General features: G+C 38.8%; 2 protein-coding genes across 5 annotated transcripts in view; both read right to left on the bottom strand.

The window, feature by feature from the left end:
• Positions 1–741: 741 nt before the first annotated feature.
• Positions 742–23,390, bottom strand: part of LOC110056716 (adenosine receptor A2b-like) — a 31,956-nt gene continuing 9,307 nt past the window's right edge. Inside the window, exons 1-2 of one of the 4 annotated variants that reach the window (XM_020763229.2) lie at positions 17,527–20,669; positions 742–2,646 (exon numbers count right to left, since the gene is read on the bottom strand). In XM_020763229.2, coding sequence (XP_020618888.2) covers positions 1,440–2,576 — 1,137 coding nt within the window. In that variant the 5' untranslated portion in view covers positions 2,577–2,646; positions 17,527–20,669 and the 3' untranslated portion in view covers positions 742–1,439. The other 3 variants (XM_089291415.1, XM_020763228.2, XM_089291414.1) reach the window with 3 other exon arrangements.
• Positions 7,888–14,029, bottom strand: LOC110056714 (adenosine receptor A1-like). The gene has a single exon (XM_089291413.1). It carries the CDS (start codon positions 10,990–10,992, stop codon positions 9,799–9,801), a length of 1,194 nt encoding a protein of 397 aa, XP_089147539.1. The 5' UTR covers positions 10,993–14,029; the 3' UTR covers positions 7,888–9,798.

The raw sequence follows: 23,390 nt of genomic DNA, 5'->3' as shown, positions 1-23,390 counted from the left end.
TGTTGCCCAAGACTAAGTGCATAAATGGATATTGGCGAAAGAAATGCTGAAGGTTACGAGGTAAGAGTGATATGTGAAGGTGAAAATCTCTGTCTACAGTTATAACGTCTTGATAACCTACAAAGTTTCGTTGGCTAGCATTCAAAGAAATGTAAGTAGATCGTTGGGGAGAAATTAATACTTTGAGCCTGGAATGTGAGTGATCAGCAACAAATTTCTCTTCACAAAACTCCTTCGCATGTTGTTGTCAAATTAGCAGCTTAGACATTTAATTGGGAAAGGCTCAGCGCCACCCATAAATTTATAAATAATAAGGTGGTTCTGAACTCTTCAGAACATTCGATGGCCACTTGCCATCTCCATGGCAACTAAATTTAACGTCAAACGCATCTGATTCTGTTTTACAGAACGTTCTCTGTCAGCATCGTCCACTTAGCCAGCTGGTGTAGAGTGCCAAAAACGAGAAGGTTTATTTAATTACTAAGAAAGAGTTTCTCCCTCACAATAAAGCAGTTTTATTTTATATTTTTGTTTTTATCTCTCTGAGCGCAACCAACCACTAAATCGGCATAACTCCCGAACTAACTTTTGCTATAAGACCTAAAATCTAGTTCAAAGCACAGAGTTCGATAAACGTCCAATATGTGTTCGTTAAATCAATTTTCTTCAAGAAAGCGAAAAGTTTAACACGTCACTACAAAAGCATTTTGATGCATTTGCGTTAAATTCATAACTTGTCAATTCTGTCAATTGAACTTAATGGAGTTAAGATGTTTATTGTTTCACAATTCTACATTACAAGACTGTTTTTCATTTTGGTACCGCAATAAACAGTTGATGAGCAGCACCTCCGTGACCCAAGATCACAGAGCTTTAATTATAGACAACAGGCAAGTGAAGTCGTAAAAAGATGTCTAGTGAAAGCTTCCTCTGCCTTCACGTGGTTCTCAAGTGCGCACGTCACTATTTTTCGTTGATAAAAATCATGAATTAGAGTTTTCCGTTGAGTTGAAAGAATTTCATACATAGAAAAAAAACATAACTTGGTACATTAAGTTCCTCTGCGCCCCCTTTCGGGGTTGTCATCGCCAGCCGGAAAACTTATGGAAGGACGATTGCACGTGACACCCTGACGAACTTGAAGTATGAATCACGAATCATCCATAACGCTTTGTCATTTATATCATCAATTTGATGTTTTTCAAGGTAAATTAACCGTCGTTGTGAGTTTGTGAAGCTGATGATTCGAGTGTTAACGCTTTGACATAACAAAGTCAATGCCGGCGCAGCCCGCCAGTTTCTATAGAAACTAATGACTAATTTGATCGTCCAAGACGTATTCTTTTTCTCAGCTCAATAACGTCATTTACTCAGTCCGTTTAGACAGACTGCTGTCGCAAATTATGTTTGGCGCTGTAAGCTTTTTTGTGTATCATCTCTCAAGGAATCGTCTTGGCTCTAGACCCTGCACCAGCCCTTTGGCTTTCGTTTGATTTGCTCTTGAGTGCCCTCCCTGGCCTCGATGTAGTACTGTCGCTGCCAAGATCCCTGTTGCTTCTTGAAGACCCCTCGACAATATTCCTTCTTCTCCTGGCATGTGCAGTCCTGGACGATGCTGGAAAATTTCGATGTCCGTTCCGATGGCCACAGAAGCAAGATAACAGTAGCCGCTTGAAAGTCTTTCTCATCTCAGCATTGCGGTAAGCATACACCAACGGATTCACCATGCTGTTGGAATAATGCATCCACTTTACAAAGCGAACCAGCCTCAAAATGTCAGGGTAAGGTGGTAGGCAAGGATAGCAAAACTCTGCTATCATATTGAGGACGAAAAACGGAAGCCACGCGATCACAAAGAGGCCTGCGATAACCGCAATGGTGGCGGCGATCTTGGCCTCTTTTTGCATGGGGCTCTTTGATGTTCCTGCAGGTTGGACCCTCGCTCGCGAGGTACCTTTTGCTGTCTGGAAAATGATCGCATAAATAGTCAGTATGACGAGCGCTGGGAGAGCAAAACACGTGGTGAAAAGAATAACGCTGTAAGGTTTCTGCCACTTCTGCTGCTGCACGGGAAAGAGCCCCGCCATGATGAAAGCGAAAGACCACGCCACAGCGATCATGGCGTAGTAAATCCACATGGAATATGATCGATGGTTTATCGGGCGCGTTATCGCCAAATATCGCTCGATGCTGATGGCTGTAAGCTGCAAAACGGAGGCGCAGCCGGTGAATATGTCCACGGTTGAATAAAACGTCAGTAATCCTTGACTATCGACGCATGTCAAATACTGTTGACAATACGAAAAGTATATCCAAAGAGGGATTGATATCAGTCCTACCAATAGGTCCGATACGGCCAAACCTACCAGGAACGTGTTGTTGATGGTCCGTAGCCGTGAATTAAACCTAAAAGCTGCGATGACGAGGATGTTTCCGAGAATTACAAACAACGCCAGTAGAACGTACACGATGGTTGCAAATATTATTTCCACCTCGCCATGTGGCAAAGTGGGAAGGACTTGTGGCGCGGGAAAGGATGTGGGGATTCGGGTCGTTGAAGTTGAATTGTTGCTCATTCTGCCATCAATCACAAGTCGTCTAACTCGTTCATCGTCAGGGTTTCTGCCTTGGTGTGTTTGTTTTCACCTAAAGGAGGAAACACAGTGGAACAGAGCGCATTGAAACTTATGAAAATATTGACTTAAAAATGCTTAAATATGATTAAACATCAATACACTCGGGAATTCACCACAATGAAGAAGTTAACACACGTCAAAACATTTCCTAAGACTTTGCTAATGAGAGCAGCCATGTATCACAAAAAAAACAATTAAAGAATCTTTTAATCGACTTTTGCAGGTCGAAAACATGAGATTACTTTAGATGAAAGTAGCCACAGCCGGTAAATTCGTTTATGTAAGGTAAACCGCCTGTAACAATAAGTTTTCAATAATTGATTTTCAAAAGCTACCCACGGGTTTGGTCCTTTTGGTAAAGGGTACCGACTTAATCCTGACGGAGATTAATAACAACTGCCTGTAGCCAGAACACATTGATTTAGTTGCCTGGTGACACCGGCGACGGCAACATCAATAAAATAGCCCAACTTTTCGATCAGTTTGTTACTAAATGTCTTGTTACCCAAACCAGATGTATTACAAAACCTTGAAATCATGAAACTCAACATATCATTTGTGAAAAAAGGGGCTTTATAACAACTTTCTACAGCACAATAACAGTACCATATAAAGGTACTGTTTAACAGAATTCATTTGATCAGTCCAAAAAAGATTACAAGGCAGGCAACTGATCTACAGATTAACCAGTCAGAGCTGCTGGCTCAGTTCAAAGCACCATTATGAGCTAACTCAGAATTACTGTGAATTTAAATTTTGGTTTATAGTTTTTCAGAGAAGATTCTCGATTTACATTTCAATTTGTCGTTTATTTTTTGACTATCACTTCTGTTAAACTCGACAAAGCGCTGGCAAATTATGAGGAATAATTCTGTACAAAAGAAATTAAAACCTGATTAACTTTTAATCTCGTATTATCGTTAATCGGCTTGCTTCTCTTTACTTCTTCTTCCCGTTTGATAACGAATTCGAATATACCACTGAGGAATATATTTTCACGAGGAAAGACGTCTCGACATCGAACCAAAATCTTCTGAAAAACGATAAGCAGACATGTGCTAAACGGGGAAAATGTTTCTGCTGATAACGTACTCATAATTTCAAAAAGAATGAAAAATAAGCTAAAAATCAACTTTCTCGACCTTCGATCTAAGCGTCGACAAAATGAAAATAACATGACGGCCGAAGTGAGAGAGAGCAAGCGAACCTCTTTTCTCATCGAAAACTTTTTCAGCACAGTCGCTTTCAAGCACTGTTCACAGAATTTGCTGTTGTATGTTGTTGTACTAGTATACCTTTGCTGCAGTTTTCTTATTAACAATGACTTTGCGTGCAATTTACAATAAAATGCTACTAACTTACATCCATATTTTTCTCTCTTTTTTCGTCGCGTTACCATCTATGTCATCAATGACAGTTCGTTTTCTCTTAATTTTCCTGCTCTTGGAAATTCTCAGACCTTCTCTGCCAGCGAATAGATGTTGTTGCTGCTGTCGTCGTAGTGTAAACTGAAATAACTTCGAGCTCTCAAAATAACTGGCGTTTCTTCCACAAATCGGATGCAGCCAAAACAGAGGTAAGTTTAATAACTAGCGAATCGATTTGGCGTGAAGTTAATTGACGGTCTCTTTGTAGGAAGTGTGTGAGCTGTCAAAACGTACTACCATTTTCCCAAGTTTGACATTTTGGCAAATGAACGCGCTGTCATTGACAATTTTCTAGCGAAAACAAAGAAAATATTTTGAGATGTGCGAAGTAAAACAACGGATGTAAATAATTTATCTGATACCGTGAATTCATAATGTGTTTTCGCTAAGCAGTTTAATTCGCTTTTTATCAAACTAATTAGTTGCGATTCGTGTTAACTAGATGAAAACACCGCGGGGAAAGTCGACTCAAAGTCATGATAAAGAAAACTCGCTAACATTTTCGCGGCTTAAATAAAAAAAACACTGTCTGGCACCTTTACTTTAGGTGCTAAACGAATAAAAACAAGGCCTTGAACTTTCAAGGAAGGTTTAGGGACTTTATGTTGATAAAAAGGTGGACAGTACAAGGGGACACTTACAATGTGGAACAGGAAAGCTGGTGGCATGGAACTATAAGGGCAAGCGAAATTTGCGAAAGACAAATATATGTCTGGCGTTTTTAATCTCCATGAATAGAGCTGCCAAAAAATTATATTCAAATGAAAAACTTCAACAGAACTGTCCTTGCAAACAACTATCTTTGTAAGGGCCCCGCCCAAGTGACTATTGTGTATTCGGATTTTAAAGACATATGTTCTTGTTTCCTCTAATTCTCGAGCGCATTGTCGTTCTGGCATCGGTTTATGCGACATTCTTTTGTCTTACAACAAGGCGGAAACGGAACTTTCTAGAAGAATACTTGACATCGATAATTAATTCCTCTTATCGGCTTCTTTCAATAATGCAGCGCTGATGCTTGAAACTTCCGACTAAAAAAAGGACATCATAAACTACCCGGCTTTGCCTTTTGTTTCCGCTTGCATCACATTTTCTCCAGATTAGATTTTTCGTGTCATGCAAATGCTGGCCCTACATGTGTCTTACACTGAAAAAGACAATATTTGCAATTTTCTTTATTGTTTTGTTTCTGGAGTTTCGGATGAAAAGTTTTATGTCTTAAGTTTTCACAAGCAAATTAACGAAGTGAAATAATTTCCGTGAAATGTTTACCTGAATTATTCTGCAAAGTCTGCATTTTTTGGAAAGAGGTATTGTTGATCAAACGTGAAGGTTCGAGATATAAATTTAGTGACAAGCTAGTGTACTATCGGCTTTCAGTTTCGACAAGTTTGAAATTAAAGTAGAACAAAAACAAAGTTCGAGGTTAGCTATTGTTGTTATAAGTTGTTCGTTGTCTTCCCTCACTTCTACGAATCTTAGAGACGTCTGTTCTTCTTTTGATCTCAGCATTTTCAATACTTTGTGAGAGTTGCCGTTGATTTCAAAGTTGAGTCTGTTATTTGTGATCGTCGATCCTTGATCTTTTGCATTCATTATCATTATCATTATCATTCTCATCATTATTATTATTATTATTATTATTATTATAGATATATGATTTTTTTTTAACCTGAGTTTATTTATTTCCGATATTTTTGCTTTTCTTGCTAAATTTTTTGCCTTCTGATTCTTTACTTTGTCAGCATAATGCTCGTTGCCGCTGAAAAGGTAAAAATTGGCCAATGCTGATAAAATGTTATCTAATTCTCGCGAACTCAAAAGTTGCCAAAAGAGGAATTGCAACATTATTCTGAGGGCATGAAACTCTCGAAAGTGAGTGGTTCTAAACATGTTCTATTTTTATTTTCTATTTTTTTAACCAAAATGATGATCAAACAAAGAGTGTCTAATAACAAAGTGTCCAATACCAAAATTCGCTTGCCGTACACTTGATGGGGTTCTTCTATTGAACATTTTTTTATGTATTTCCAAAACAGTTTTATAAATGACTTTTTTCCTCGAGGTTTGGCGAAGAGATGGTAAATTTTAGCAGCAGGGTTTGCTTCTCTAAATCCTCCCTCGCACTAAACTTGTTAGAGATATGACGCTTGAAACAGAAGTACCCTCGCTAAACTGGGACTGTAATCATACACGGGATTAAACAAATCGATTGGACTTCCGCTGAGCGTTCTCCGATCTTGTTAATTACTGAACCAATAACACATTACCAATGTTAATCACTCCAATCAGAGTGATACGAGCCTAGTGACTGAACCTACAGCTTTCCCCACAAATCCAAGCAGAAAGTCACAAATAACATGAATAAGCAACAACGCAATTTTTGTCTAAAATCTGCTTTGCATTTCCTTACGACAGAGACTTCTCACTTTATTTCCCTAAATGGATATGTCTCTCAGAGCCACCACCTTGATTTGGTGACAAAATTGCACTACCGATATCTAAGCTTATTAACCTTGCTGGAAAAAGAGGCCGCGGTTCTTTATCGACGTAATGTTAAGATAAACTGTTTCATTCTTTCCTCTTAAATGCTCGGTGCCTTTTATTCACTTACAAACAACGACAATTTAATTTAAGGATTGTCAAAGACGATTTTCTCTGTGAATTATTATTTCTAGAGGCAAAGTAATGTGAATTACAATTGACATAAACCGTCGATAAAAGATAAAAGAAAAAGGAAAACCAAACACTACGGTTATGTCAAAGAGGGTGTAAAGAAGATATGATAGCCGCGCAAATTAAAAAATCTCACTTGACCCAATCAAATTTCGTTCAATTAGCTTGCAGAGTAGATCGTAGATCGTACTTTTTTGAAACGTAAGTATTAGAGTTCCCTCCTGCTGGCAACGTCAGAAAATTTTTCAGTCCGTCAGTCCCATCTTAGCTTAATGATTGCAAACATTAAATTCAGAACTGATATTGCACCCTCAACATCAGCTCTCTTTGAGCAGCTTTTCAGGGACGCGATTCGTGGTTGCCCCAGTTTTCCAGAACTAGGCAGCTCTAAAATTTCTTTGACTTCAAATTAATCACTAGCAGTTGTCATACAGGTGAAATTAACAACAAGATGTGTATTGCGTTCTCGCCATTATACTCAGGTCCTGCCATCAAGTATTGAATTTTTATCACACTTAAACAAACATTATCCTCAAGTTTTCGCCAAAATCGCCATTAATACGCACGCTGAGAAACCATTGCTGAAAGGAAGAAGGCTCTTTACTCCGTGCAAAATTGAGATTGAAGCTAGAGAAGAAAGAAAAAAAAATTCTGACCTTTCAGTTCGGCGGTATAGCCAAGACGAACAATCAACATATGCTTTACTCTTAACATTCATTCGGCATGTCGGTCGTCAAGGTTAATTCCCAGATTCTCCTAACGACGAAAAGCGAGTTTCTTTTCACATCAAATTGGTACACACGTGGCTTCTTTTAAGGCTCTTTTGCGTTTTAAATTTGTCAAGGCAAATTTCGGCCGTCCACAAAAACTTAAACTTTCAACGCCCAAGAAACTTCTCGTTCGTAGAGCAAAACTCGCACAAAGCTCGGAACAATGACATATGAAGTCTTAATTGATATCCTCTATAAACTGTGCTTGTATAAGGCGAACAAAGATATATTTTTTTCCTTCCGGCAATATAAAAATTAATTACCTACCTTGAGTAGAAAATTCAGAATACTGATCACACCAGAATCTGGCCATTAAAAATAAAGATCAGTCAATGACAACTTTCTTGTCTTTTTTTTTTTTTTTTTTTTTTTAAATACTTCACATAGAAGGAGGTTTAAACATAGCACCTGTAAATTCTACTAACAAAAAGCCGAAACGTTTATTAAAAAAATTATATTTACACTAGTTTTCTTGTGGTCCAAAAACTAATATTTTGATTGAATTTTAACAAGTTCCCCTGCTATTGATTGGTCGAAAAATGGCTTGAAAAGATCAGTTGTGAAACGTTTACACAACAAATTAACGAAATTTGAAACACATGAGTAAAACTTTATCGTGATAAAGTTCTCACCAAAATCACGGACTCAAAAACAGCGCAAAAAAGACCGGAAAAGGGCTAGCGCGCCGGGGAGGCGAATTGTCCAGTGACTGTTTCCCACACTATGACCCTGGTGAGTTATACATGAATGAAAACGGAATGCTTAAACCAGCGTCACTAACAGAGGCAATCACGAAAACTCATTAATTTTGGTATAAACACATTAGCTGTTTTATCACTTTTTTATTCTCCATTTCGAGTGCTTATCGCACGTGACCAGAGTCAGATTTTCTCAAAATGAAAGAAATGATGAAGAGAAAAGTTAATACCAGTTACTACGCTCGATCGTCTTGACGTACATATGGGTTATTGACCGAGCGTGAGGTTAAGATGGCTGGATATTGGCCAAGTTTGCTTGTTTATGGACCAAGACGGAGTCAAGGTCCATAAACTCGCAAAAAGTGGTCAATAAAGGATTTATTATACGGCCTTCAGAGAAATTTTTCTTGCGGGACACAGCGGGTAGTCCCGAGTGGGTATGATTACAGCCACTCACAGCACAGGATTTGGTTCATCTTGCCCGCTCATGGAGCCACATCATAAAACGTTGTTCTTGATCTACTAAAGAAAAAAGGCTTTATCAGGCCAGTGGCCAAGTAACAAGGAGTATTTCTACTTCTAGGAGTATTTCTTCCTGATCGTTGTCATTCTGCTGTTTTCTTAGGAAAGACACTTTACTCTCACAGTGCCTCTCTCTACCTAGGTGTATAAATGGATACTAGCAAATTTAATGCTGGGGGTAACCCTTAGAAAAATTAGCATCCATTAAGGGGGGAGTAGAAATACTCCTAGTCGCTTTATACTACGAAAATTGGATACACGCATCGGCCTGATGGGACACTAGGTTAGAATCGTACGCAGACTTTACCTTGCCCATCGACTTGTTCTGATCGCCGTGATTTAGTGAATATTTAAAATGGGATTCATGACGTCACCTGATTGCTGAGTCATAAGGAAATGCGGCTATTAATAGTTTTGTTATGGTGATTAACGGTTTGAAAACAACTTAGTTAAGACGTAAGCGGTTGTTAATGAACTCTGCTTATTGTCAGTCACAAAGACAACGATTGTTAGCTAAAACAAACAATTTAGCTTTAAACATCCAGCTTTATTAACAGCGCCTGCTTTAAACTGATCTCAAGATCGATACACTGAACCAAAAATAACATGCAATTGACAAGAGAAGACTTTAATCGAAGAGTCTAGAACAATTTTTGTAAAGCATGTGCTGAAATGAAAATGATTTACATATTTTAAATGTCTCCTTGAGGGGACAATAACACAGAGTTCAAATCGAAATAGCTATAGTTTTTCATGATTAGATATGACCTAAGTAAGAGTAAAGTAAGTAAATACGAAACTTGATATTCCATTTATTTCACAACTCTCTGAAAGTTAGGATTGCCATCATGTTTCAAAACAGTTTCATTTTCTCCTCGATAACCAACTTTTACCTTTGTAATTAGATAAACAAATAAACACTTTCAGCTAACCCTATCATAAAGATCTGTATATATTAAACTCATAAGAGACTCTATGATACTTTTTTATCTTTTGAGAGCTCATCGATAAATTCGAACCAAAGTTTTAAAATTGCTGTGTAAAACAGGAACCAATTAAATGAAAGACGTTACAAATAAATTACAACTGTTTTCTTTTTGCCTTTCTTTGGAGGTTTTGTTGGGGTCTTATCTTTTATTTTCTCGTCAAAAACGCGTCTTTCTTCGGAAGAAATAACATTCCTTAACGAAATGGATTGCTGACGCTCCTGAGCCTGACCTTGCATAATGGATTGGCCAACTATATTTCTTGTCCTTGCCAAGCCCACATCGCACGGTAAAAATTTGCTGGCAATTTTCGCCAATGTTCGCCGCATTTCAGTGTTCCTGTAGGCGTAGATATAAGGATTAACAGCACTGCTGCTGTATTGCAAGAATTTCAGAAACTTAACTAGGTGTAACAGTCCCTGTGGGGACGGTAGGCACGACAAACAAAACGTCGCAATGACTGTGACCACGAAGAAAGGCAGCCAAGCGACTATGAATAGGATTGTTATCACTGCCACGGTAATGGCGACGTTTAATTCCTTAATGGCCCCTCCAGGAGTGTGCCCGCAGCGCGTCGAGGAACTCGAAAGACGTCTCCTAGCTTGAAACCTGCTGATCTTGAAAATATAGCAATAGCAAGTCACGATTATCACAAGCGGGAAGCAGAAGTAGGTGAGAAATAAAAATATGGTGTAGGTTTCCCGCCAACGTGGCGTTCTTGCTTGCAAGGGTTGCAAGGCGGCCATAACAGTGGCACTAAGCCATGCTACAAAAATCATGGCGCAATAGACACGTCGAGGCATTTTGCGATGAATCAACGGCCACTGCGCCGAGATAAATCGCTCGAGTGCGATAGAAGTGAGCTGTAAAATGGAAGCGCAGCCGGCAAAAACATCAAAGCTGATGTACACGGCATAAGTCGAGAAACAGTAACCAGCCATGATATTGTCGTGCGACACGACAAACGTCCAAAAGGGCACCGCAAAAGTACCCACTAACAAATCACTGGCGGCAAGGCCAACGATGAAAAAGCTTGTGGCAGTTCTTAGCCTGCCATTTGTCGCAAATGCTGCAATTACAGAACCGTTTCCCAGTACTGTTAGTGGTATCAGAATTGCGTAGCATGACGCGACAACCGCAGAAACTGGTGAAGTAGTAAAAGCCGCAGAGTCCTCGCACAGATCATGGTATACTGGACTGGTCGAAGGAAGCCCAGAGTAAAGGTCCAGAGGATTAATGCTTGAATTGTTTCGTCGGCTTTCTGGAAGAGCGGCCATGGCAGCAAAATGAAGCGATGAAATATAGTTTAGTGGTCTTTTGTTACCATATGTTTCTGTAAACAGCTTTCATCTTCGACCAGCGAGTAGCATTGCCTGAGTGAGATGAATTTCCTGCGCGCTTTTATCTGCTCGAAAACTGACTTGCTTCAAATGGCAGCTAACCTTTACGCTTGAAAGATCATTTTTGATTGAACGCCTACAGATTCTCGAAATTCTTGTGTCGGGCGAAGAACCAGTCAATCAAAACATCACGGTTTACAAAAGAAAGGTTATCAAAACACTTTGGAAGGCAATTTAAAAGAACAACCTGCAATAAAACGTTCCATCATCGGCCATGCACACGGCAGCCGAATAAAGGTATGTATCGTCTATGAATCTCGCCTCAGGGTTGACTTCAACCTACCTCATGAATAATGGGCAACTTAAAAACTCGTCATGCCTAAAACGCGCTTAGAACAGGACGGAGCCCATGGCTCTTCAGAAACTTCTGTTGCCATAACTTAAAACTGGAATAACTCGTCACTAAATCTTGAGACATTTGATCGTTGCCGTTAGGCAAACATTTGACCAATTGTTCTCAGAGTTCTCTCAAACAGCGCAAACAAAAATAAGGGAAACAAACACGTGACTATTTTTAAAGAATCCGATTGGTGCAATCAAGAGGGGACAAAGGGTGAGAGAATTAATCCCCGGTCTTATGAACACCTACGCAGTACTTTTGGTGCTGGCTACAATTGAAGATTAAAGCAGATTTCTATTAAATCTACATTCTTTGTTACAAGACAAGATACCGCGCTGATTAAAATCCTTTCTGCTTTTAGTTCGCAAATAGATTACTAACAGGCTTTTGAAAACGTTGTCAGTCTTAATGCGACATTTGAAGAGGCGGTGTCTTTGAAATTTTGGTATTGGATTGATTTGGTATAGATCCCGACATGTTTGAAAATGTTGAAAATGAGCATGCGATAACTGTTTTCCTTTTTCGTAAAACCAAACAATTTCTTAAGCTTTTGTGTAGTTCTCTCTTACCCTGTACATAGATTCTTGCACGATACGCCAGGAAAGTACATAGCGCACGAAAAACGCGAGTCAAAATGTCGGGTAATCAATCATTTCGCCCCCGCACTCGCGCGTTGACCACGCGTGTAACATCACATTGTGCCATCCCAGAGCATGTAACTTCGCTTCTAATTCTAATAGGCCCTTTAAAGCTAAGCCATCACGAGACCTACTTTTCATAAAATTATGGGCTATGACTTAACGCATGCCAGAAATGGAAAAAGGATGTTGAAAATATCAAAATGGCCAAGTTTGAGGCCTCCATCATTAACGAATGAAATTTTATGACGGTCTGAAGTTTTTAAAAAATAAGATTTGTATGGAAAACGTTGTTGGAGAGCAAGGCCTTGCTCTCCAGCAACATTTTCCATACAAATCCTCTAGATTTTCCGAAAATTCAAACTGTCGCATTAACTTACTCTTTAATTCCAGGGGCCTCAAATATGGCCATTTTGGTATTTTCGATGCGCTCTTTGCATTTCTGGCATTCTTTAAGTTATAGCCCATAATATAAAAATTTTCTTGGAAAAAAATTAGGCACGTGACCCCAGCTGCAAAGGGCCTATTCTCGACTCTGAGTCAAAAGCTGTTCGTGATCAGGCAGAAAGATGTAACCCATCTTTGTAAGTTGTAAGATAACCAAATTTAAGAAAAAAACTGTGGGAGAGACCAAACTAATAATTGCTCGACACCATCAACATTAAATATTATCCGAATTAGTTAATTTCAACTATATTCGTCAAACCTCAAGAGAAATACCTACACAGCCTACATCTCATTAATCCCCTACATATACCAAGAAATCTGCGCGCGCTCAAAGGAAAACGTTAGCGTTTTTTGATATTTTATGACGTCAAAATGAGCACAAAAAGCAAAACTGACATTGAATTTTCTCGCTTTTCCTTCGGTGAAATTCCGTAAAATTTGACAGACGGGTAAAAAATACTTTACTGTACTTGGAGCTCGTTTTACAAGGAAACCTATTCGACCAGTTTTTTCGTAGTGTTAAAAGACATAAATTATCAAAAATTATGGCTCCTGCAAAAATCTAAAAACTGCCTCTGCAAACCCTACTTTTTTCGTGTCTAAAATTCGTATCCCACTGGGTTTAATGTACTGTAAAAACTTTGGAAGATTTCACCAAAGGAAATTCGAGGATATCACAAATAAAGCCATAAAAACGGTAAAAACGCATTTGTTTGGGGATTTATAATTTAAGATTAAAAGCCAAGATTTTAACGGAGATGATAGTAAATCAATACATCACCATTGCTTATTACATTTAATAAGTTTGAGAGCTAGGACTGGGTGTTAAAACGAATGCAAAGACAGCTTTCAAAACATAACACTAGCGCGCGGAACACGATAAATCAGAAATCTTCGGTAATCTTCCGTAATTTTCGGAAAATGTTTGGCAATGTTCGTGTGACCTTCGAATAAGTTTTGGAGAATCTTCGGAAATCTTCGAAAAGAAGTCGGAAATCTTCGGAAAATCGTCAAAAATGTCGTTATCAGTATGTCTGTATAATAAACAAAATAATACATGGTTGCTTGTAGATATGGAATATCTCCTCTCGTGTTTAACTTGCGCGAACAAGTGAGATATCGAGTTGAACACTCGAAGAGATATTCCATATCTACGCGCGCCCATGTATTATCCTCGTTATATCCAAAGTGACCTAGAGAAAACTATATCTACGCAGTATTTTTGGCGAGGGAATATGAATGTACAAAGATTTCAGTCGTTAGTAAACCCTAAACGGACTTATTCCCAATTGAATTGAAGTGAAACCGATGACAGGAACAGTGAGAAATAGGCTTGTAGTCGAGTTCCTTGCGGTTTCTTTGTTGTTCGAACACATCACGAAGCCTGAGACTTAACAGGTACTATGCTATGCAATATAACTAAGGCGCGAATTTCAGTCGATCTTGGTTAATGCGGCTTCAAACAAAAACGCATTAAGCCTAATCAATCTAGACTATTCTTACCTTAACTTTCGTTCGAGAGAAGAACCATGTTTTGAGTTGACGGCGAGAGAAGTAGTCTCAACTGGTGGGTTGCAATATGGGTGGAAGCACGTCTCACCTTAGTTATATACTCAAAACAATATGGGTATTAGCAAAAACCATCTGTTAGTTGCTGTCAAGCCCTATATTTAGTACTTATGTGCTGTGATCACAGGTTATTTTGTTAGCCAAGGTCAACTCACATTCGTGCCGTACTTGTCAAGTACTTTTAGACTGTAAGTACTTTCAAGCTGATTAAAATGAGCTAGGTCATGGTTTGGGCATCCTGAAAAGCTTAGCCTAAATTTTTCAAGTTCGTCGTTTGTAATCCGTGTCAATCTTCTCCATCCTTAATTAACCATCCTTGTTCCTTAATGGTTAATCTCCTTAATCTCCATCATTATCTCTGGTGTTTTTGCGTCTCAGCAAACTATTATATTTTCAGATTCCCTTTAATTTAAAGGTAATTTTGCACGTGGCCAAAATAACTCAAAATATCGTGAATGAGCTCCTTTAACATCAGCCTTAAACGCCTCTTTCGTTCGCCTGAGAGACTAAGAGTTAGCTGTAGACATGTGTGTGGTTCTCTTGCGACCTTGGACATGACCGCCTTAAACAGACTGACTTGTTGTAATTTATTAGGCCATAACTATTGCTTCATTCAACGAGTAAGTTTTGGTTTTCTGATTTAGTGAGTACCTTGCTTTGATCCATCTGGTTCTCTCTTTGCGAGAATTCCAAACGTGCCATAACTTGTACACCACACCTTTCATGCAAATCAACAGGTGTGTCGGAAATTACCTCGACTGCAGTGGTATAACACAGAGTAGAAGGATTGAACTCCTCAGTTACAAAAGCGGAAGACTCGCTGGTGCAAGTTAGACCCACACGGACTATCAAAGAACACAATAGCTGTTTTTCATCGCCTAAAGAGTTATGAGATGATTAAAATACATACAATCAAACGTAGTGCTCATTGCTCCCTGCTACTGAAACATTTTACTGGTATTCTTAAAGTCGTTTATTATTCATGATGTTAGAAGTCAATCAGTGTCCTCTAAGGACTCTTGTCACGATGAAGAGACTAAAAAGCCCAAGAAATAGCAATTGAAAGTCATGCATTTCAATTCAGTAAAAAAAAAACTAATGCTAGATATTTCTCACAGGCCAAGGCTTCGTTGACTGACTACGCCGGAGAAATTTGAAAACGCAGCTTTATTTCTACGGTTACAAGGAAAATATTTGATACGTTTTCAGAATGAAACTCAGTTTTCAAATTTCTCCGGCGTTGTGTGGACACGGCCCAAGTACATATGAAATATTTGTTTACGCCTGCTATCGCAGATTTGGACCTCGTTGAGGTTATGATGTTGGCAAGCAAATCAGCTGTTCACACACGAGCTGAACGAAAGTTTGGCTCAAGCGTGCTGCAGCTCGTCCAACATAGGGTTGGCATAAAATGACACAGTTTTCACCCAACGTTACAGAATGACTTTAAATCAATGCCAAAGAAAAATGCGGAATTAATAATAGGTCTGTGGGGGTCGTAAGACTGCCAGAAGAAGGGAATTCATAGAAAATAATGAAATAGGTCGATCATTTCGTCTTCCTCTTCTTCTTCTTCTTCTTTTTTTCTTTTTTTTTTTTTTTGCTTTTCGCGACCGTCATTTCCTTTCAAGATGACATGTCTATAATTCGATACTTTAGGACGGAAATGTCGACATTTTAGCCGATTTCCAACAAGCGTTTTTGTCTAAATGACGAACTATACCTAAATCTTTAAGTTGGCTCAAATTTAGGCAATTTATATTGGTTATTGACCAAGCGTGAGGTCAAGATGGCTGGATATTGGCCAAGTCTTTCTTTGCGTGTATATGGACCGAGTCCGTAAACACGCAAAAAAGAACGACGCCAATATTGGGTCATCTTTACCGAGCAACCTTGCGTGGTCAATAAAATATTTATTATATGGAAAAAGAACATTATTTTCTCGCGGGACACAGCGTGTAATCTCTATCGCCATCTTGCCCGCACAGCTAAGCTAATCACAGTGCAGGAGTCGGTTCATCTCGCCCGCTCACGGAGCTACAATGTAGCTGTATAATGAGAAACTTACTAAATAGTTACAGAATTAACCGAAATATCAGAATAACGGCTTACAACCGTAAATGAACCCAGAAAACACTGGATCGGGGGGGGGGGGGGGGGGAGAGCCAAAAATAAGCATGGATAGGCAACATTGTAGGAGGGGGATGAATAGGTTTTCGGATCGACGGATTTGGCCTTAAAAAGCGCACGGATTGTGGATTTTTGCGGGAAATCGAGCGGATTCGCGGATTTTGAAACACAGTGGATCATGGATCAGCTGTGAATTTTGGCCGGATTCCGAATTGTGCCTGTCTTGATATTCGGATCTTGGGTCCTAAACGAAATTTGGATCATAGACCTTTCTTCAGCCTTGGTCGGTATGTTAATGAGTTCATCCAAATTATTTCTTTTTTCGAACGAAGCTCAAATAAACTCAGGTGTGAGACTGCTATTGGAATTGCACTGTACTATAATAATCATCAAGCATGTTGCCTTCTTTACTACTTTTGCGAAATTAACAATGGCATTCACATTTACCAGTTTACCTTTGAACTTTTACACTTCTGTTTCCGAATGTGGTTATGGTTTCGGATTTGAACAAAAATATTGGCGGATCGACGGACCTATTCAACCCCTTCTTGGAGAAGATGGGATTGCATTTGTGTGAACTTGAAAAACATCTGCCCGACTCTTTTACAAGTTTAAATCAATTTAATAAAAATGTTATTTAAAATGCACAGAAATCATCTTTCTTCGATTTGAGGTCACGATTTTGCACATATAATGCAATGTGAAGGTTAAGACTCACAGTCGACAAAAATAGCTAAAACACTGCAGCGACCTTACCACTTAAACCAACACGCTACGCAGCGGAGGGTCTCAGCAGGCTGTTACAAATCTATCTTGAGAATCTTTGTGGGGGTCTTTTAGCATTTGCTTTCGCCTTTTAAATTGAACTTGTTTTCAGATACACCACCGAAAGAAAGCTTGAATCTTAAGAGACTTGCACATTAAAAAAAAATTCAACAGCGACACAATGTAACAGACATTGCGATGACCGCCAGGTTAGCACTGCCCCATCATAAATGACATGGTTCGAAAATAATGAACATTAAAATGACTATGATCCGTCTATGCATGTATTTAAGAAATGGAATGCAACTTATTTCCACTCATTCTTCGGCTGGGAATATAACTTTTTGGCTTTCTGTACGGCTGTTGAACCCAGTGCAGCCAGCATTACAATCCTGTGTTGTATTGTTCAACTAACATGACTCACTCACTGTTTGTTTCTAATTTTACACCGCTCGAAAACCCACATAACTGAAATAAGATCTTAGCGAGCAAATATCAGTTTTGGCACATATTTTCACTAACCTTCACAGATCCTTAGTTAACTCCTCTTCGCGATAAGGTCCATGGTTCAATTAAGGAGAGATAGCATAGAGCTTAGCATTGGAGTGTTCAGCCTGACATTACAGACAGACTACCAGAACCGATTGCCCGGGGTCAACTGGAATGGCATACGATGCCGCCTGCTTTTCATTTAATCATCGACGATCTCTCAGCGTTATCATTTTTAGATTTAAAAAAATTAAAAATAGGCGCGGAACTTTTGACTTTGTCTGTATCGGAAGTTGCCAATATCGGTTAAATTTAGTTCGAGGACTTTCGAAAGCAAACGAACACGTTGAAAATTTTCCCTTAACAAATAAAATGGAAATAACGTTGTACTGTTTTTGAATACGCAAATCAGGGCTATTATTTCTTTAAAATTAATGGACTGAAAGATTTTTCCAAAGATCAGTTGCTACGAAAGAAATCGACCGCGTTCCAAAGAGTCCATCTTAGTGTATTCTGCAGTCCTCCAGTTTAGCGGAGAGCTTCCAAAACGTTTTTTTTTTTCCTACTTGTCCCATATCTTCTTCCGCTGTAGGCAGATTTTCCCGATCAGGGGTTCAATCAGGTATCACGCAGTAACAGCAAGGAGTCCCATCGAAACATAATCCGTACAAAACAATGAAACCGCGCCGTGACACGAAATCCATTCTGAGATAGTATTTAAAGTATAAACACATATGAAAAGGCCACGGTGAATCATTTTCTTTAGTGATATCTATTTGAAATAAATTTGCGAATTACTTTTTAAACTTGTTAACATTTATCTCGTATACCGATTTTGTGTTCGAAGGTCGACTGTAGTCAAACTTTGTCCATGACAACAACACGTTTTTTTAGAACTCAGATGCTCATCTCTTTTTTTTTAGCACTTGACATTAACAATAGGTTCAGCTTTGAACATGTTTCGATTTCCTTTTCACTTTGGAAAATTCCTTGAAATTTAGTGGTTGTTTTGTCTTTCTTAGTGCGTGCAGGTTTGTTTTGATTTATCATCGAGGTAAAAAAAAAAAAAAAAAACAAGCACCGAAAGACATGTCGTAAAATTCCGGCGATAAGCCCTAAGTTCGGGTGGGCGGGGGAAAGGAGCTCATATCCTGACAGGGTTTTAAGTGGTTTAAAAATTAAGGTTCAAAATGAGCTGATGAAACCACGTTTTAGTTTCTTGGAAACTTAGAAACACAAGTCACAAGTAGGGAAACAAATAGAGCTCATAAGGGCCGGCAAATATTGGACCTACTCATTCTCCCAACCCCCATCCCACCCCGCTCTGAGGACGAGAAAGCGGAAGTGCAAAATAAGCCCTATGACATTGGATAAATGCCGTCTTTTCATAACTGTTGTACACTTAATAACTGAACAGTTTCTTTAATGCTAAATAGTAAGAAATATATTGTCTCACACTCTACTGCACTGGTTTCGTGAGGGAAGGTTTATATTCGGGGGGACTTATAACAGAAGTAGTTTCTTTGTTTACATATAGATGGGCTTAAAAACCGAGCGAAGGAGGCTTATCAGCGGAATGTTACGGTCTTCAAATCAACGGTACTGAAGCTTCTAAAGGAGTGTTATGACGAGTTACGCAAGCACTGTGTCAGGTGTCGACCTCAACTAACCGGGTAGCAAACTTAGTTTGTCTCGTACGGATCTTATATATTATCGAAGGTCTGACTACATTCACGATTAATAGATCTCTGACATCTTCGAGGCTAATCTTCTTGGGCCACAATTACTTTGGCCCTTTAGAATATGTCTCGTAAGTATTGTCCGTATACAAAAGACAAGAAACTATACTTAGGGTGTATCTTAACTTATGCCAGCTTCCTCAGTTCCACCCGCGCTGTTTATTTAACACTTAAACAACAGGTGTAATTATGAACAAGTTTCGGTTTCGATTCCCTGTTAACTTTCCGGGAAAAAATAAAGTCCTTGAACTTTGGTGCTTGTTTGTTTTCTTTAGTGCAGCGGGTATGTTTTGATTTTAACATCAAAGAGCACTAAAAGACAAAGTCGAATCAAAACAGAACTTAAAAGAATGTTCTAGTTTTAGTAAAATTGTTTCCCTTACTCAACAGTGTAATGAAGCTTCTAAAGGAGTGTTATGATGAGTTTAATACGGCAAGCACCGTACAAGTTTATGAAGTCAAATTAAAAAAGATGGCAGATTTGTTTGAATTCGTTCCCAGTGTGTCGGAAAAGCTGCCAAAAAACCTGCAGATTAATTGATTCACCTTTGATAATTCCCTTGATATCTTCACCCTGGCGCATCTCGAGTATGTGTGGGTAGACCTACTTTTAAAGTATTATTTTGACCGACCTTGACCAAGAAGGCTGCGAAAATGTTCGTGATACCACTACAACCACAAATATCGGACGATTTGACTGAAATGTAAATAGAGCACTCGGAGCAAAATTTACTAAATAAGTCAAATTACAGTGGAATCCCGATTTCTCAAACCCTCATTTTTTCCGAACCTCCCGATAACTCGAACCAAAAGTCGTTTCCCCTCCTCAGTCAAACGCTATAATTTAAACCGGGGGGGTGTACTTCCTTATATGGCCTATATAGATATGTGCGGCCCCAAAGGGTATGGTTTTTCAGCTGTTTCAGGTCATAAATAGGGTATCGGTTTTGGCCATAGGATCTGATTTTTGCACTCTAGCCTTGAATTAGGCATTTATTTTTTTAGAAGCTACTTTTTTATCATTATCGATAAGACCGATCAACAAAAGCCCTCCTTCACAGTGCCTTTAACATCGGTCTGAGCTAGGAAACTATGTATAAGGCAGGTCTGAAACAGGGTATTGAATTAGCGTCAGGTCATAAATAGGGTATTGGAAATCGCAGATGTTGGTCATTACTAGGGTAAGGTTTTTGGGAAGCGGGCCGCACAACCCACCCAATTTTTCTCGGAGTATTCCCCTCCGGGAATTTAAACTATCCAATTGTTCGAACCAATTTTCGTTTCCCTTGGAGGCTCGAAAAGTCGGGATTTCACTGTATTCTTCTCGCATTTTAATTAGTCCCCCCTTTTGTAATCCTAACAACAACCTACAACAACAGGTGCATGGAGGTCGGCATGACAATCTGGTGAGTATCCTCACTTTGACACAGTGTGACCCCCTTCCCCTCCCCCCCCCCCCCCCCTTGAAAAATCCTGGCTACGCCCCTGCTTTGAATTAATTTAACCTGGATTTCTCTCCGGTAAAAAGCTTATCAGACTAAAACTAAAAACTCAAGTTAAAAACTTGTTTTTTAGAACTGTCAATTAAGTTAGTTTTAGGTATTTCCGGTATCACGCACACCCCTTCCAATTCTTCCAGTGTAAATTCTCATTGTACCTAAAGAGGGCTGGTTTGCCCAGCAGAAATATAGCACACCTAATTTTAAGTGACCCTACGTTGTATCGGTCTCTGTTTTTACATTCTTCATTCAAAACTAAAAGGCGTTGACAAGATGGGCACCAAAAAAAATTATTCTCACTAAAACTAAAACTCAATAACGTGCCAACAAATTCGTTAGCAACCATGCAAAATCAAATGGTTATGCATGTTTATGATGCTATAGTCAATGGACCTTTTCTTCGATACGGCGGCCATGTTGATTTTTAATGTTTCAAATGGCTATTATGGGATGCTCAGGGGGCAAATTAGTATATATTTGCCCTCTGAGCATCCCATCATAGGTATTTGAAACCATTAAATTCCAAATGGCCGCCGTATCGCCGAAAAGGTCCATTAGGTCCGATTCAGCCAATAAGCCAATTCCGATATATTAAAATTCTAACTTGGCTCCGAGGCTTAAGGGAATAAAACAAAAAAAATCGCACCCAGGATGAGGGATGAATAATTAATTTCTTTTGTTTTATTCCCCTAAGCCTCGGAGCCAAGTTAGAATTTTAATATATCGGAATTGGCCTATTTAACCTCGTCCCCGGGTCTTCAAGGCGTTGTTTCTCAAGATGACCCTGTCCCCTCCCCGGTACCCAGAGCAGTTTTGTCCTCCTCAACAGATTTCTCTCGCCATATAATCCGCATATAATCCAAGATGGGGGTCAGTGGATCTACAACAGAAGGTATTTAACGCAAACACTAGAGGGACTGCTTACGGTCTAGACCACAATACTCACTACCTTTAGCCAGGCTTTCCCCTAATTAAGGGAAAAGACTTGGAATGAGGTTGAAAATGAATGACTCGGGTAGCGAATTCCCATGTAGACTCTGTGACCCCCTTCCTCTTCAACTAAAATTCTAAGTCTTACAACTTTTTTAAGAAGAAATAACCTACGTAACAGTGTTAACTGCTCTGGTTCAGTACATGAAGTTGAATATTAATAATGTGGGATGACCGCTGACATAATAAAATCATACTGCGGCGTGGAAAGGTGTCACAGAGTCTACGTGAGAATCACTTTCCGGAATGGCTCGAGTAACACCATATGTTTTGTACGCACAGCATGTTGAAAAAAAAAAATAATCGCGAACTTAAAATGACGCGACTTAAATTTAAATTTAAGAACTTTTAAGTAAAAAAGATTCTAGTATTTGCTATAGCAAGACAGAATACATCATAAATGTAGCATTTAGTTAATAGTTGTTATTGTTGTAACCAAATTTTCCCTTTTAGTTTTTAATATTTTTTATTGCTAACACTATTTGAAATATTTTATCAACTGCACATTGGTTTATACCAGCTGTCTTTATATTTAAAATCAGCTGATCTATTTTTTGCAGTATAAATAAACTCTTTCTTAAAAGTTTCGGGAACATGACATGACGTGAAAACTAAGTGACTCACGTTATGTCAACAATGAATTGTTTATGGACATTGTGAGAACTGCATTTTTGTTATTGTTGACACATAGTCTAGCCGTTGCTTTTTTGTTAATTTTGACGTTATTGTACCTTTGATAAAGTCGGTTTGCTTTTAATCCAAGGACATGTTAAAGTAACATCGCCAAGGAAACAAGCTGTCAGTTTACTCAAAAAAGTGAAATTAAAGTGGAAAAATTCCCTTCCCGTGGGGCTGCCCAACTATGGGCTTGTTTGTGTCAACTTTAATTTCGCATGATGAACATTTACCCGAAAGCCATATAACAAATCCTTTATTGACCAAGTTTGTTGGTCAGTATGGCTGGATATTGGCCTCGTTCTTTTTTTGCGAGTTTATGGACCTCGATTCCGTCTCGGTCTATAAACAAGCAAAAAAAGAACTTGGCCAATATCCAGCCATCTTGACCTAACAAAGTTGGTCAATAACCCATCGATATTTATTATGTTTGATTATAAATGACTAATAGCAGTCTTTCATCAACTCGCGTGACTCGGATTGTTAATGGAGTCAATAAGTGAGTCATATATCAGACACATGACACTAAAAAAAGCAAATTAATTTTGTTATCTTTCTTCAAGGCCCCACAGGTTTGTTTTGCAAACCAAATATCGGGCAAATTTTGTGTAATATTGTTTGGTTTCTTGCCCTTAACATCAGTTTTCCGTTTAGTTCATACATTACCTTTTCATTTAGCTTGTCAAATATTTACCAGCCACCTCTCCCGACTTTATCACGTGCATCACGTGCAACCACATATTTCATGAAAAGCCAAAACTTGGAGGTTAAGAAGACATTTTACAAATCCTTTTTCGAATCCTTTCACAAATCACTTTATTTTGTTTTCTTCGCCCTGTTCTGTAAACCACATTTTGTATCTTTTTTTTTTTTCGAAAATCATTTCAATTTTTTTTTTTCAAATCATGAAAGAAAACAACTTCAAAGAGTTAATCCGCTAAAACAATCTTTGTTTGCAAACTTACACAAAAGAATCACTCAGATGTACTCTAAT

The sequence above is a fragment of the Orbicella faveolata genome, unplaced genomic scaffold, assembly GCF_042242905.1.
Source record: "Orbicella faveolata isolate gen_17 unplaced genomic scaffold, um_ofav_v1 contig_24, whole genome shotgun sequence".
NCBI classification, from domain to species: domain Eukaryota; kingdom Metazoa; phylum Cnidaria; class Anthozoa; order Scleractinia; family Merulinidae; genus Orbicella; species Orbicella faveolata.
Note: the sequence above shows the minus strand (reverse complement) of the source record. Positions and strands in the feature narration are given on the sequence as shown.